The 17,821-nt window shown below is 39.5% G+C and overlaps 1 protein-coding gene across 2 annotated transcripts in view; it reads right to left on the reverse strand.

The window, feature by feature from the left end:
• Positions 1 to 17,821, reverse strand: part of ZNF462 (zinc finger protein 462) — a 151,856-nt gene that overhangs the window by 41,009 nt on the left and 93,026 nt on the right. For both annotated transcript variants that reach the window (XM_025360577.1, XM_025360576.1), the window contains exon 8: positions 1,104 to 1,371. In XM_025360577.1, coding sequence (XP_025216362.1) covers positions 1,104 to 1,371 — 268 coding nt within the window. The remainder of the gene's footprint in view (positions 1 to 1,103; positions 1,372 to 17,821) is intronic.

Genomic DNA, 17,821 nt, shown 5'->3' on the forward strand with positions numbered 1-17,821 from the left:
GAATACATGTTCCACCAAATCCCAGCTACTACAATGCTGGTGGGAAAGAGACTTCTTCTTCCAATTCTTCTTTTTCTTTGGACGTGAAGCCTAATTTCCACAGCCTTTCTGTGTGAAGCATGTATTGAAGTAGTCTAAGGGTTAGATCCTGATTACAATAGGAACAGAAAATAATAGCTTTATATCTATACCTAATGCTATATTATTATAATAGCTTTCTATCTATGATATTATGATACTTACTAGTGTTTGCTTTGTGCCAGGCACTATTCTAAGTACTTCAAGATACACTGGTTCATTTATTACTCATAGGAGCCCTATGATGTAGGTACTATTATTATCTTTATTTTATAGATAAGAAAATAGGGACACAAGAGAGAATCTTAGCGACTTTTCCAGAATTACCCAGGCAGTCAGGCTTCACACTCTACACCTGTAACCACTAACCTAAACACTATCTCACAGGATGAGATTCAACTGCAGAAGTTTAGATTACATCATAGGAAGCATTCCATTCTTTAACTGAGTCCATCAATTCTGTCATCCCACAGGAGCAAGGGTGACTATGGATTCTCTTTTTCTAGACTGGAACAATCGCTCTAAGATTGCTCAAGCATAGTCTTGGAAGTGCCGGGGTATTGATTCTCTATGTGTCTTTCAATACTATGATCTTAAGAATTAAAGAATTTTCTACCAGGGGAGCAGGGAAGACACTACTGCCAGATGTTTTCTCTTGAAAAAAAAGAATATACTTTTTTTTTCCCCCCCAAAGCTTAAAAAAAGGAGAGGAGACAGTTCTCTGAAGGGAAACACCACTCCAAGCCTGGGAGGAAATCATTTGCTTCAATCTCACACTACTTGGATCCCATTTGCTCCAATTTTAAAACTCATTTGTTCTGATATAGCTCTTCATCCCTTTCCAAATCCCAAAGCAGTCTTCTGAAACTAGCCCCCTTCCATGAAGCCTGGACCCAACCCCTACATCATCACATGGGCAGGGCTTCCCATAAGCTCCAAGTAGGAAAGTATAAGGGAGGCCTGCAGTGAGGGGTGGAGCAGGGGCAGCCACCTTGTTCTCCACAGCTGTTCATGACATCACTTACTTAAAGCCTGTGTAAAAGGAGCAGTCTTTGCACTTGAAAAGCTTCTTCCCACCATGCTTGTCCCGGTAGTGGCGCCTGATGCTCTGGATGTAGCCGGAGGAGAATTCACAGAATTCGCAGTGAAGCACGGCTTCGGTTTTCTGCTCAGTGCCAGCAGCAGCCCCAGAAAGAGGCACAGGGCTAACACGGCTGTTGTTCCTTGCCAGGGCAGCTGACTGATAGTGGTTCAACTGCTGCTGAACATCTGGGGGCTCTGAATATGATGAATCTGTGAAGAGATGGGAAAAATGACACGGGGCACAGAGAACACAGTAGAGGTTCGACACTTGAAAACCCCTGACATCAGGTTTCTTTTTACCCTCCAGCTTTACTAAGGTATAACTGACAAACAGAAATTGTTTATACTTACGGTGTACAAGATGATGATTTGATATGTGTATCCATTGTGAAATGATGACCACATCAATTTAATGAGCGTATCCATCATCTCACAGTTACCATTTGTAAAGTGCAGGGAACACACCCAAGACCTACTCCCCCAGCACATTTCAAGTAAACCACACAGTATTATAAATTACAGTCACTATGCCGCACATTGGATCCCCAGAACTTATTAATTTTATAACTGAACATTTGCATCTTTTGACCAACGTTTTGAGGTTTTGTTTTTTTTTAAGAGGGATGATTATGATTCCGTCTTTTATCTTCATTTACACTCTACAACACAGATTTGGGGAATGCATGTCGGGAGGAACTATCACCTCTTTAATCTGACTTTGAGGGCTCATGGCATTTAAAAATAAAATTTTGAGGTTAAAGGTTTCAAAGCATAGGAAGAAAGTAAACTGCTTTTTTTTTTTTTTTTTTTTTTTAAAGGAAATAACAGCATGGCAACAGGTTGCCACAGAATACCTGTCCCGGTAGGTGAGAAAAGAAACCCGCATAATGTACACAGGCGTCTACATGAGAAAGGAAAGGACATGATGCAACATCTCCTCCTTTGCAGCCTAGATTTATTCAAGCCAACCAAATAAAAAAAAATCAGTCTTTAACAGAAATGCTCAAGCACAAGGCACTCACACAAATATAAAAATGTTTTATGCCTTCACACTCAAGTGATTTAAATTTTAAAATATAAAAATCCAATAGCGTTCTCCTGGAATGATGTTTAAAGCTTAGTCAGCATTAAGATGGAGATTTATTCATAAATCCCATTAAAATGAAATTCCAAACAAGTTTCCCTGAAAGGTATTTTAAAGTTCGGGATTCTGAGGAAAATGTCGGAAATGACAGGCACAAATCTTAACCCCGAGAAGCTTCAATGGCATGTGGTGGAGAAATCTGATCTAGGAGGGAGGAGGGGAAATCTCAGCGTTTCTTCTTTGAATTAAAAAAAAAGACAGAGAGAGAAAAGTAAAAATAAATAAATAAAGGGGTTGGGGGAGAGGAAAAGTAAAAGGTCTTGAACCTTTTCCCAACATGCTGCTTTCAATGTGGAGGTTAGAAACGCAAAAACATTGTCCTATATAACCTACAGCTGCCTATGACTGACACAAATGAAGTCCATGAATACCACACAGATGAATTTCAGTGTAACTTTCCTTGAAAAGAAAACAAAGGGCTCTTTTCTTAAGCCTTTCAAAAAGCAGGGGGGAAAGGGGATAGAAACTGTACAAGCCTCCTCCTGATTTGATGGACACTTAATTTTCCAAAGCATAATTCCCTAAGGCAGGACATGGAGGAATTCTCTAAAACCCATACTTGATGAAACCAGCACCATCCATCCCGTCAGCCTCTTCGAACAGGAAAACAAAAGCAGAGCAGCCTCCCTGATTGCTGGGCCACCGCCTGTCTGCAAAACACTCAAATATCTTCCCCTTCTTGTCCTCCTCCCCGCCTCCTCAATTCATATTCCTCAAGATTGAGAAAAACCCCTTTGGAAATTGTAAACAAACCTGCCACACACACAAAATAAAACAAAAGGAAACCTGAACAATCTCTCTAAGCCTCCATAGGTTCATTACCAGGTGTAAACGGAAGACAAAGGAAGAAAGGAATGACAACTGAATTCATTTTACCAGTTCTTTTATCTCCTTTTTCTTTATTCCTCTACCCTAGCTGATGAACCCACTCTGGATCACAATAATGCAATTGTCAACTTCTCATTCTTTCTTTCAATAGCAGGTTTGTTTACCATTTCATGGATTGTTTGAGATGTTTTCTATTTAAGCCCTCAAGTCTAGTTTCTGCTTGAAACACATGTACAATGAAGCACAAAACACACTCTACCTCTCTTGTTATCACAGGCTTGAGCTCTAAGTTGAGCACTGCCAGCCAGGATCCCTAGATAGCTTCTGTCCTCTTGGTAATGTTGGTCCTAGTTTGCACTCTTAGCTCTAAAGAATAGAAATTCTTCTATAACCAACAAGGTCAAAGCCAGGTCCTGCTGGCCTGTGATCTGTCCACTATCCACAAATCCACCCAGTGACCAAAACAAATCTCCCAAGTGATGGTCTAGGTCTTAAAGGAGTCACAGTCCCCTCCATAACAAGGCACATCCCTGGCTCTCCCAGATTAGTATGGATGCTGGCAGTGGTCTCAGATAACAGGTACCTGATATCTTCAGTCCCTTTCTAGCAAAACTATAAAGAAATGAATGGCTCCTCATCAGATGATAAGCCAGATGAATGCACTCCCAGACCTTCCATCCACTCCCAACTCAACACATGCACTGATGTGTCAGGCAGACCCCCTCCAAGGACCCCAGTCTCTTTTAGTTCACACATTTTTATCTTGTCTCTAGGGCCTATTGCATATTATTTCATTCATCTCAAAAAACAAATTCAAAATTTTAACTCTGGTATTTATATAGTATGGAAAACCTGAAGAAATAAAAATGCAAGTCGTCACGGGAAAAGCATTCCAAGAAACAGAGGCTCATCGCCCTTCTCAAATGGCAGTGCAAAAGGAACAGCTGATGTGTCCCTGTCATCAATTCCTTTTTTTTCCCTCCTGGTTAAAATCAGATGGACAGGTTTATTGACAAAAATAAGAAAATCCCATCATTTATGATACATTTGTAACAATGCCCAGGTTACAACTTTTTGTATTTTCTTAGGGCTTTACTTTCCTCTTTGCTGCCAACATTCTCAATTTCGCTCTCGCTCACGTGGAATTTGTGAATAATGTAGGATTTTAGCACTTTGGGCACTAAAGTGATAAAGACATGAGTGTGTATCATTCCACCGATCCTTAAAAAGCCCACTTGCTAAGCTACATAAAATTCCTGTTTGTTCATGAAGCATGGCCTGAAGAGCAGGAAGGAGGTCGTTTTGTGCCCAGGTTAGAAAGGCAAACAGATTGTTAGCTGCGAAGGGCATGTCATATAAGTTAAAAATCATCATTAAGACTATTTTCTTTCATTTTGAGCTTAAGGAAGGAAAGGTTAAAAATATCCCTGTGTTGAGAGAGTCAGAATTCTGGTCATGGGGAAATACAGCAGCTGAATCACACGGATGTGAATTCAGTGGGAAGTTCTGCACCCAGCTGCGGCTCACACAAGTTACATCTTCATCACCTCTATGGCCAGTGGTATCCACAATGGAACCAACAGCAAAGACTTTAAAAGCAGGTCATGGCTTAGCATCACCATACATTCCCAACCAACCAACCAACCCTGACACATACAGTCTGAGAAAAGAGTTTTATTCTCTGACTTGTGACTTTAATTACATGCGAAGTTTTAGAAATGAAATTATAATGTATAATTGTAGTCATAAAATAAATTTAATTAAGTTATATGCAGTTCTGCAGTTTGTAAGCTATCATAAGAAATGAATTAAAATCAGGATCAAACTAGAATTTTAGCAATGATGGTCACAGTGCCTACAGGATTTAGAATTTATTCAGAAGCCAGCAATGAATTCTCACAACTATGGTGTGCAGTCTAATTGAGTTTACATCTCAATTTTACCAGTGACGTAGCTGAAGCTGAGGATGACTGGTCACACAGATACAAAGAAGCAGAGGGAGGATTTGAACAAAGACCTGTCTGATTATAAAGTCTGAGTCTTGTGTCTTAGGCATCTGTTCTCAATGGTGACCTCTAGGGTTCTGTGATACGAATCAGAGGAGCCAAAAAGAACATGAGCGTTCTCTCAGCAATAAACACATAGCAGAGAGGAAAGAGAGAAAGTGATAGAAAGGTTAAAATAGTTAAGAAAATAACATTAGAACAGATGCAAATGATAACAGAATAGATAGAAAATAACATTAAAATGAATTCGGAAGAAAACACTTAACATTTTGAAGCATTATAAAAAAAAAAAAAAAAAGCAAGACTCAAGTAAAAGAGACAGAATATCCGAAATTTCAAAATACTTATATAAACAAAATAAGGGACCACGCAGGAGACATTTCTAGAAGTAAGTTGTGAAGATAAGCCCTGCAAATACCCAGAACTGGAAACCTATCTGTCTAAATGTCATGCTTTAGTTAGATGCTTGATAAATTGTCCTCAAATAATAACACTCTAACATTCCTCAAGTGGGGTTTGCCTGGGAAAAGAAAGACACACAAATGCAAGTGAGGGATGGGTGCTTTTTCGTTGCTCTTGAACATCTCAGGATTTCTATTCTAGAAATTTCTATTGCTGAATTCTAAATGGAACACCCTAACCCTCTCATTTTTCATGTTCCTGGAGAAATTGGATTTTTTTTTTTTTTTTTTTTTGGCTAATTACAGCTCTCCAGAATAACAGTTTGAGTTGTTTTTATTTTTTTTTCCTTTTTTTCTCCAAAACTTAGTCAGCATAGAGACAAACACAAGAAATTTGACTTTATAAAGGCAAACGACAAATAAATGGACTCTAAGCCCGAGAGAACGAGACTTTCTTGAGTATTCACAGTTCTGATTCCACAACATTTAGTTAACACCGTCCTAGTGCCAGGTCATGTGCTGGCTCTGGGGATTCGAAGTCAAAGAAGACATGAGAGATGCCTTCTAGAAACTCATATTTATTAGGGGAGAGAGCTGAGCAGTTGACTTATGAAAATATAGGCCTCTCCGTGTCTAGCAAACTTACCCCACTGATTGAAGGAATAAAAGAGGCAAAGAGAACAAACGAACAGTAACAGGAGAGTTCAGCTATTGTAAGATTAAGGAAGACACAGGGAAGCATAAGAGTCAATTGGGCAGCAAATTGTAGGAGCCACAGAGGACAGCCCCCTTGCATACTCTAAGTGATACAAAGAGGAAGCCATACCGGAGGATCAATTCGCAATTTTCTGCAGCCCTGCATAGAGAATGTGAGTGAAGGTGAAAGGGAGCAGCAGTACCTCGGTGCCAGCAACTACATTTCATTATATTTGAGCTAGATTTTTGTGCAGACTTGGGAGACAGGCTTGTTGGTCACTGTGAATCAAGCACCAAGAAAAAATATAAGACAAGGAATTTTAGGCAAGCAAATTTTAGAGGTGGCCAAGGGGCAAGTGATTCAATTACACCCATTCATTCAGCAAATATTTACTGAGCATTTAAGTAAATAGGAGACCCTGTTCTGGGACAGTAAGACTTGAGCCCTGACCTCAAGCAACTCACTTTCTCAGACAAAGATGTAAATAATTGATCGTGATACAATGCAAACAAAATGTTTTAATAGAGGTATTTATAAAGAGGCAGGAGAAGGAAGGAAAAAGCAGCACTTTGTGCCTCATAGAATGTGGGAGTGAGAGAGATGGAGAGGGGATGTCAAGAGAACTATGAGTGTCCATTAATAAATATAACTAGTATTAATTAGTGTGCTAATTAATGAAATCAACACTAGACATACAGTTACCTAAACGTTCAACTCACTACACCTCCACCTGAAGTCATACATTTTGGAGAAACTAAACAGAAATTCAACAACTACATTATTATCACAATGAAAAAAAAATGACCTAATTTCCCTAGGGTAAAGAAATGATGAGTCTGAACAGAAAAACATGTACATCAGAGGGTGGGGTAGGTTGTGTAAGGGACAATTTAAAATCGCCAAGTTCTAAAATAGCATAGGAAGTTCAAAATAATACATGGATTGTAATTTTCTTTCGAAAAGCAGACTATTTAGCAACTAATGGTTGGTAGCATGGGCCATTAGAAACAGAATATTATCTGTGGATAACTTAAGATACTGTAAAATGCCCAAAGTGAGGAGGTTGAGGGAGAACCCAAATAAGCTAGACGTATAGACCATTATTTCTAGTCAAGAAAATTTGAGAAAGGCACACGAACAAAGGTAAGAGGGCAGCTAAAAAGTGTACTTTATTTAACAGTCAGGAAACTTTTGGGATGGCATGCAACTTCTATTATACAACTGCTAATAAACTTAGGCAAAGGACAAAAATAGTTTCAGTATTTTAATGTGTGCGACAGTGATCCAGGAATCTGTAGTGACCAGATACAGAATTCTGCCATGGGAAACCTACTGAGCTTTGTGATCATCTGAGTCTTCATCTAAAGCTGAAAAACTGTTCAAGCTCTGTGTCTGATGGACTCCTGAAACTCACCACGTTGAGAACTGACACCATCTTTCCCTAAACATCTCCTTCCGCGTTCTGAATGTTGGTAAATGGCCCACCACTTTGTTCGAGCTCAAATTGTGAGATTCTTCCTTCAGGGTTTCAGATTTCTCCCTTTCCTGTGGCAGCACATTTAAACAGGTATCATGCCTCAGAGACATGCCTCATGACCCACCTCCATTCATTTTCTTCCCTAGTCCTGCCTTCCCTACCCCTTGTTCATTCAGCTCCTCCTATCACATGTGGGCAACTCTTAAAACCTCCTACCTGGTCTTCTTCTAAGATCAATTCTAGTTCAGCCAGTATACATATCATTACTCATATATGATTATGATATGACTGTGCCCTATTGCTCAAGAGTAAAGCTATTCAGTCTGGTCTCAGCCCATGTCTCCAGCCTCACTTCCAGCTAGCTTCCAATTCCTCGCACATGCCACGTATTGCATCCTTGGGGGATCCTTGATCAAGGCCACCAGTGCGCTTTCTCTTCTTTTTGCCTGACAAATTCTTACCCATCCTTCAAAACTCAACTGAAATGTCACGCCCTCTGTGAAGATTTTTCCCAACAATCCAAACAGAACTCTTTGCTTTCCTCTATGCTTTGCCAACACATACACATTGTGATTCTTGCCCTGATCTCATTATACCTCGTATTACATTTACAAGTCCTCCTTAAGCAAACTTGGCTAGATCAATGTCTGTGACCTTAAAACATTCTAACCAAAGAAGAACCATGGCAACAGTGGTGTCTAGGCTGATGTTGTGCACCATCCTCTAGCAGGTCCATCCATTTCTGCTTTTGGCATTGGACCTAATGCTAACAAGAATCACCAGTTTCATTTGCTCCTAAAACTTTTTTGTACCAGTTATATTTGCTACTGAGCTCATTCAATTTAATTAATATTCTATAAGATAAAATATAGGTATAAAAGTGTTATTTCTATGAAAGCTATGTTGAATGCTTTGAAAAGACTTGATAAAGTCAAGTTGCTAAAAAAAATTACTGTTAAGTTACATTTTGGCAAGACCAACTATAAAAGATTGAGATCATAAAAATCTTGAAGGACTCTGCTCTAAGACTGTTTTACAAATGTCTAAGTTCTCATTCCACTTCAAAGAAATGGAAACTGGAAGTAGCACACAACACAGTGTAGGTGAGTGTGGTTTATGCAAGGGAGGAAACAGGGAACTTCAATCAAAGGAACCAGATTCAAATACATAGGCTTTACCCTGTATCACAATACTGGTGAATACATGTATTTACATTTTAAATGAAATTAAAATGCTTAAGGCATTTTGAAAAGGATTCCCTAGTTAGGATGGTGATTATCAAAAAAAAGAAAATAAGTGCTGGCAAGGCTGTGGAGAAACTGGAACCCTTGTGTGCTGTTGTCTGGAATGCAAAATGGTACAGTCTCACGGAAAGTAGCATGGAATTTCCTCAAAAAAAATTAAAAACAGAACTATCATACGATCAAGCAATCCCACTACTGGGTATTTATCCAAAAGAATTGAAATTAGGATCTTGAAGAGATATGTACTCACTATAGCATTAGTTACAATAGCCAGGAGGTAGAAGTAACCTAAGCGTTCATCAACATGTGAATGAGAGAAAATGTGGTGTATAACACACACACACATACACACACACACACACACACGAATATTATTTAGCCTTAAAAAAGAAGGAAATCTTGGTATATGCTATAAGGCAGTCACAGAAGGACAAATACTGCATGATGCCACCTCCATGAGGCAGCTAGAGCAGTCAAACCCATACGGACAGTTGAATGGTGGTTGCCAGGGGCTGTGGGTAGAAGGAAGTGGAGAGTTGTTGTTCTATGGATATAGAGTTTCAGTCATGTAAGACGAAAGAGTTCTAGAGATCTGCTGCATAACAATGTGTATACAGTTAACAATACTATCCTATATACTTAGAAATTTGTTAAGAGGATAAATTCCCATGTTATGTGTTTTTTACTGCAGTAATTTTTTTAGGTGCCTTTAGACAAGATAATCTGTTAGGTTCTTTACAAACTTCATAAACTTTAATTATCACCATAAATACTTAATGACAGTACTTAAGAAAATATCCGTTAGATTGAATTTGTGGACAACCGTGCTATACAGGCACACAACGCATTGTTCCTGTCAATCTGAAATGACAACCAAGCAGGTAATGTCAGCTCCACAGGAGCTAGGGTTCGTGCTGTCTTTTTCACTGATGTATCCCAATTGCTTAGAAGTGCCTGGAAAGGTACTTAAGAAAATGTTTCCTGGATTGAATTTGTGGACAACTTTCTTAACTCCAGGTACACATATATTGTTTTAAGTTACTACAACAGTGTGTAACACAGAGCTATCAAGATGATTCACAAACTCAAGAAGTCTGCTCATTTAAAAGATTTTTCTTGGTTCTATCCGAATTCCTTTGTACTTCGATTTAATTCCTGTTCTCAAAATACCTGTTTCTTAAGTGCTGTTAACACTGTGCAGAATTTGGCATCCAGAGAAACAACAAAAACCATAAATCACCAATGCAACTTTCCAAGTATTTCTTCTGAAGAGCCTCAAAAATGTTCTTTATCTATGGACTATTCCAAAAGAAAATTATATTCGAAACTAAGCTTTAGAACACAAACCATTTTCATTCCTTCTGGATAGTGTCTAAGGGGGAACATACATCTCTAAAGGCAGTCATATTATTTTATTTCCTTCTTTTGATTATGCCTTGAAAATCTCCAGGCCAAGGACTCTGGCACCTCCTTGTCTACTGTCATCGGTGGAGCTCTCCGGCCTGGACGCACAAGATTATGATACAATGGCCAGGGGGACAATGGACGCTGGATGACTATATATAGGAATTCTGGACTTCGTTGTCATGGAGGCAAATGGAAAAACAAACGCCTAATCCTGAAAATAAGGTTGAGGCCAAACTTGAAGGAAACACACACTGAAAACTTCCTGTCATTCTGATGCGTAAAAGCAAAACCTTGAAATATGATCAGGGAATAGATTGAGAAAACAAAACAAAACAAAATATTAGCCTGCAAAATGACACAAACGTGGCAAAAAATGGGCAATCTTTCTCTTTTTTGAGATCTGGTTTCCCATCATACTTAAATTCATTGAAAAGGTTTCTCAAAGGCCTTATTTTGTGTGAAGCTTCATGTTTTTTCTTTATATTTTTGAGGAATCCAGGCAGGTCTGACCTGAGGCCAAGGAGGATTCCTGAACTTTTCAATTCACTAGGTCTTATGTTTGGGAACATATCCATTTGTCTTTCTACATTTTTTCTCAATGGCATCACCATTCATTCACCCAGTCAATGAAATCAGAATAAATCTTTGATTCATTTCTCTCTTTCGTTCCACACATTCACTGAGTCAAAAGCTCTGTTGGTTCAGCCTCCTGAGAAACTCTATCTCTGTGATCCACTCACTAGCCCACTGCCATGGCTCTTATTCGGGCCCTCATGGTTGCTGTGTGAACTTCTACTGCAAAATGTTCCTAACTGGCATTCTATTTTCCAGTTTCTTCTCCCTCTAAGATTCCTTTCTTTTCTAAAATACAAATGTGATCATGATACCTTCTTACAGAAAAAAGTCCAAACTCTGAACCAAGGGGCTCACACTCTCCTTCATCTTTCCAGGCTGATCCTCACTCCCATGCCCACACTGTTCCCATGCTGTGCTTAATGCCAGTCACATACAAGGCTTCTAATATTCACTTTTTATGCCTTTTTTCCCTGCATCATTGTACATTCTTGCAATATCCTTCTTATACTTTTCAGTCTGACAAACTCTTACTCATCTTTCACAATTGAACTCAGTCCAAATCTGCCATCACCATGAAGATTTTCCTTGACCTTTCTAGATACATGTATTAAATTTCCCCCTTAGACTCCCCTACTACTACATATCATGCTGTATTAAGGTTAATTTATTTTACCCCCACCAGACTATGATCTCTTTGAAATTAGGCCATCCATCCATTTACCCGTTCATGTATCCATGTGTGCATCCATCCATCTATCTATAATTGTTTTAAGTTGATGTACCCCAGAACTTAGTCCAGCGGCTGGTCCAAAGCAAGTGCTCAACAAACATGTTAAAAACATCCAAAAAAAAAAAAAAAAAAGAGTACAGACTGAAAATACTGTTCTGCGAAAACCCACATTTAAAAAGAAAATGGAATTGATCAAATGTTACTCTCTCTTTTGGATACTGGGGTTTCAGAGTCTTCCTACTGAAACACTGAACCACGCTTGCTGAAATAAGCCTGGGTCTTTTTTAATTACATGGACAATGGCTTCTGAACATTTAAGAACTTGAATGCAGTGTAATTCAGAATCCATGGCTGTCTCAAGAAGCCAAAGGCATTAATTTCTAGTCTTGCCCCTAAATTAGCTATAAGCCAAAACTCAAAACAGACGCTATCAGCACATCTGGAAGCCACTTGAGATGATTCAGTATGCAGCTCTCTATCCGTCATTTTTTTCACCCATCAGTAGGCATTGATGTTTGTGAGATGCTCACATGTAATGGGTACCATGTATTTAAATGCATCATGGCTTTTTGATAAATAATCAACACCTGAGACCATACAAATAGAGCCCTTTGCAATCTGTGAGAAGGTATTCATGGGTTACCTTCAGGTGTTTAGAACCATATTTTCACTGCATACACTGTTTTACCAATTTTCCTCCATCAGAAATGTACTCATCCCAGATATGTAGCATACAGACTACCCATTTTGCATAAGGACTTGTAGTGGCTCAGAAAAGCAGAGATGGGTTTATGTTGCCCAGGTAACCAATGAAGAAACTGAAGCATAACCTGGGGGTCCTGCATGCCCAGTCCCAAAAATGTGTGTTTGTTTTTTCTGCCACTGCAGCTATTCCTTCTTCATTAAACGGTATTTGTAATTCAAAGTGTGTGTTCTTAAAAACCCTCCTTGAAACAGGCAGGAAACTTGTAGGGAAACGAATGTGCGGTGAAGGATCCTTTTTCTAACATTTTTTGGAGGAAACTCTGGGTGGTATCTGCCATTGTTAATTGAGAAGCTCTCACAATACCGAATGCATAATTCACCTGTGAGTCTTTTGAATTGTGTGATGAGGAAGTCAGGTTTCCTGCTGTTCGTTTAGATCATATAGATGTCTTTACCACACTGAAAAAATCCAACAAAAAGTGTTGAGCACAAAAGCCTCTTTATATAAATGACTTGGCCTCAACCGTACAGAGCTTGCGAGCAACCTCAGATGGTATTTAGAGCTCACAGGCCGTGGGCAAGGCCACAGTGCTTCCTCCTCAAGACCTGACTTGAGGGAAGATGCCTACTGACTTCAAGGAGTTGGTCACAATTGATGGCTTGCTATGAACAGTGCTGTGAGAGCCCGGAGGGAACAACTGTGGAGATTTCTTAAAAGATTCGATAATCAAGAGGAAAGAACACATCTGGATATAAGCATATATATATATTTAGATACACGTAGAGCTCTAAGTGATGCTATACGGAAATCAGGTGAGAAAGGCTATGGTTGATCAAGAACAAGAATGAGCAGCCACATTTCAAAGCACAGAGCTCTTCTAAAATTGTCCCCGAGCGGGAGTCTCTGAGCCAACAAACCCAGTGGGTTTCTTACCCTTTTTTTCTTTTATTTTCACCTATTTCCATGCAGTGTAAGAAAAACCTTGCTCTAGGTTAAGCTATATTTTTAATCACCGTTAAAGCAGTAGGTTGTTCCCTTAGGATAGCTCCTCCACCCACTCCAAACTCACCCACAGAAATGTTGCCCAGTGATGCTGGACTCTGGCGTAGGGTATTAAATTTCCAAGAAGCTGGAGAGATCAGATAGTGAGATCCAGGTTCACCTTTCACTGTCTTAGCCAGCTCTGTCTAGCATCTGTGTCAGGTGCTTTTTATAAAGTCTCTTGTTGCCTTTCACCATGACCTTATGAAATGAGAATTATTACTTCCCATCATATAGGTGGCAAAACCCAGGAACAACTGAAAACAGACAACTTTTCAGCTCTCCAGAGTGTGTTGAGCAGCCTCCTCCTAGGTCTGCAGCAACTTTTAACCCGACAGACCTCTGTGTCCTCATTTGTCAAGTGGAGAAGATAACACTGGCAACTTCATAGGGTGCTCTGGAGATTATATAAGACCAGTGTGTGAAGTCCAGTGACTAGCACATAGCAAGTGCTTACAAGGGCGTCAGTTCCACAGCAATGAAGTCTGCATCGTATCCATTCTCCACCAAATAAGTGTTTATGGAGTATGTTCTATGGATGGAAGCATTTGGACTCCTTTACTGGACTGCAGAACCAAGTGGAACAGGGATCTCTGACACAGCTGTAAAATACGTAGTTTTCATCCCAGCTCTAGGCACATAGTAGCTGCTTGGAGGCTACTTTTTGACTGACCAGTTCTGGCAGAGCCAAATGCATTGCTACTTATGGCAGCAACTTGTCCACTGATTTTGTAGGTGGAGATGGCTGAGTGGGGAGGGGATTGATTGTGGGGCTTGGATTCAGCTCAAAGGCAGGGCTCAACCTGAATAATACCACAGACAGAATGATTCACTCCTATTTTGTTAGTTAACAATGCACACGGAATGGTCACAAATCAACTTGCTTCAAAAAGTCACCTCAGGGCAAATTCAATTCCCAAGCTGTACAGGCTTTCCTGGCAATGATTCTGGGGTCTATTTCCTTTTCAATATTCTTCAAGATTACCTGCAGCTTTGAGCAAGGTTCTTGGTATCCAACTGACAGGTTTGGCCTCCATCATTCCTGTCATCAATGATGCCCTCCCCAACCACCTTACCTGACACACCAACTCCTATCCTTTCTACCCTTCACCTTGGTTTTCTTCTCTCGATGGTACTTCTTGCCACCTCATCTACAATGGATCTGTATTGGTTGACTGGTTCTCCCTGCTACCCACGAGGAATGTTACCACGAATTTCTCAGTGTGCATGGATCTTTGGATTTTATTTCATGATTGATGAGGGCATCTCAGCTTCCTTGGGAACTTCTGGCTCAGCTAAGTATGGGTTACTGTTCAGGGGTGTTTGCCTACTACTCATTTTGAGAAATCTTAGACTCTGTGCTGAGAGGTGCCTTCTTCCCACCACAGATCTACAAAATAATTTGAAGAGAAAATAAGTGGAGAAGGGCATTCCAGGAAGAAGGAATAGCAAGGGCTAAAGTATGAGACAACAGGACCCTTTTAAAGGCAGGGTATTCAGTGCAGCTGTAGCACAAGGGAAGAAGTGGTGAGGACTGATCCCAGTGAGAGATGCAGGGTCCAATGAACTGCTTTCCATGCTGAGCTCAGAGTTTATTCTGAAGGCAATGTAGACAGCTACTGAAGGGTTTTAAGCAACAAGCAGGTGAAATAGTGGCCTCCCAGTTTTACCTTTGTCTGTAAATTGTACCCACAGTCCTGACCTCTCAGATGGGAAAGGCAGCTTGGTAGAAATGCATTCCCATTGTGAGAAAAACCAACTGGTAGCACATTCCCTAGTGATGATGGAATATCATCAGCACCCCATGATTCCATACTTTGTTTTGTTAAGTAGAAAACACCATCTTTTCTTCTCGGGATTTTACTAGCAGGTTAGAATTGTTCATCTGAACTGTTCATCTAACTGTTTCTACTGAACTCAATACACTCACATCTCAAATGGACTATGGCCCTACCTATGGGAAGGAAAGAAAGGAACTTAGTAGGCCACCTTCTCTGCTCCCTACCAACCCTTCATGTGCAAATAGTAACAATAATGTAGAACAGGTGACCAAGTGCTTTATCCATGTGCTGCAAACCACAGTGTGTAATCATCAGCCACCCTTTGCTCTATTTCCCAAATACAAACTCTCAGCAACATCCAAAATATTTCTAGGTCTGCATTTTACTCTTAGGCTTAACATCCATGTGTCAACTCAGATGCTTAATACATATTTCCTAGATTCATTTAGACTTAAAGCAGTGATCAAAATATTATTTTGCAAAGCGATGCAATATTCTTCTGGATGTCTTAGCTTTTTATAAATGGTTTGATTACTCATGATATATATTATATGTACTATACAGGCATACCTCATTTTATTAGGCTTTGCTTTATTGCACTACATAGATACTACATTTTTTCCAAGTTGAAGGTTTAACTCGAATAAGTCTATTGACACCATTTTTCCAGCAACAGGTACTCATTTCCTGTGTCCATGTCACGCAATATTCTGTAATATTTCAAATGTTATTATTATTATTATTTCTGTTACAGTGATGTGTGATCTTTGATGTTACTATTTTAGTTGTTTTGTGGTGTCATGAACTGTGCCTATGTAAGATGCAAACTTAATCAATAAATGTGTGTGTTCTGACTGTTCTACTGACCAGCCATGTCCCCCATCTGTTTCTCTCTCCTTGGACCTCCCTATTCCCTGAGCCACAACAATATTGACATTAGGCCAATGACTAACCCTAGTAGAATGGCCTCTAAGTGTTCAAGTGAAAGAAAAAGTCCCACATCTCTCTCTTTAAATCAAAAGCTAGGAATGATTAAGCTTAGTGAGGAAGGCATGTTGAAAGCTGAGACAGGATGAAAACCAGGCCTCTTGTGCCAAACAGTTAGTCAAGTTGTGAATGCAAAGGAAAAGTTCTTGAGGAAAATTAAAAACGCTACTCCAGTGAACACATGAATGATAAGAAAGCAAAACATCCTTATTGCTGATTATCGAGAAAGTTGTAGTAGCCTGGATAGAAGATCAAATCAGCCACGACATTCCCTTAAGCCAAAGCCTAATCCAAAGCAAGGCTCTAATTCTCTTCAATTCTATGAAGGCTAAGAGAGGTGAGAGAGCTGGAGAAGAAATGTCTGAAGCTAGCAGAGGTTGGTTTATAAGGTTTCAGAAAAGAAGCTGTCTTCAAAGCAGAAAAGTGCAAGGTGCAGCAGCAAGTGCTGACGTAGAAGCAGAAGCTGCAGCAGATTATCCAGAAGATATAGCTAAGATAATGGTTGAAGCTGGCTCCACTAAACAACAGATTTTCAATGTAGGCATCACAGATTTTTATTGGAAGAAGATGCCATCCAGGACTTTCACAGCTAAGGGGAAGTTAATAACTGGCTTCAAAGCTCCAAAGGACAGGCTGACACTCTTAGTACAGACTAATGCAGCTGGTGACTTTATGTTGAAACCAGTGCTTTTCCCATTAAAAAAATCCTGGGGTCCTTAAAAATTATGCTAATTGTACTCTGTGCTCTATAAATGGAAAAACAAAGCCTGGATGATAGCACATCTGTTTACAGCATGGTTTACTAAATATTTGAAGCCCACTGTTGGGACTTACTACTCAGATAAAAAGGATTCCTTTCAAAATGTTACTTCTCATTGGCAATGAACTTCATCACCCTAGAGCTCTGATGAAGCTATACAAGATTAATGTTGTTTTCATGCCTGCTAACACAACATCCACTCTGTAGCCCATCGATCAAGGAGTAATTTCCATTTCAAGTGTTATTATTTAAGAAGTATATGTCATAAGGATTCAGTTGCCATAGATAGTGATTCTTCTGATGAATTCTTCTGACTTAGGCAAAGTAAAATAAAACACTTTTGGAAAGGAATCACCATTCTAGATGACATTAAGAACATCTGTGATTCATGGGAGGATGTCAAAATACCAACATTAGCAGGAGTGTCGAAGAAGTTCATTCCAACTCTTATGGATGACTTTGAGGGTTTTAAGACTGTGGTGAAGGAAGTAACTGCAGATGTGGTACAAACACCAAGAGAACTAGAATTAGAAGTAGAGCCTAGAGAGGAATTAGAAGTAGAGCCTGGAGAGGTGACTGATTCTCATGATAAAATTTCATGATAAAACTTGCAAAGATAAGGAGTTGCTTCTTACAGAAGAACAAAGAAAGTGGTTTCTTGAGGTGAAGTCTACTTTTGACGAAGATGCTATGAACACTGTCGAAATGACAAAAGATTTAGGATATTTCATAAACTTAGTTGATAAAGTAGTGGCAGGGTTTGAGCATATTGACTCTAATTTTGAAGGAAATTCTACTGTGGGTAAAATGCTATCAAACAGCACTGCAACAGCACTGCATGCTACAGATAAATCTTTTGTGAAAGGAAGAGTCAA

The sequence above is a fragment of the Theropithecus gelada genome, chromosome 15 (assembly GCF_003255815.1).
Source record: "Theropithecus gelada isolate Dixy chromosome 15, Tgel_1.0, whole genome shotgun sequence".
Lineage (NCBI taxonomy): Eukaryota > Metazoa > Chordata > Mammalia > Primates > Cercopithecidae > Theropithecus > Theropithecus gelada.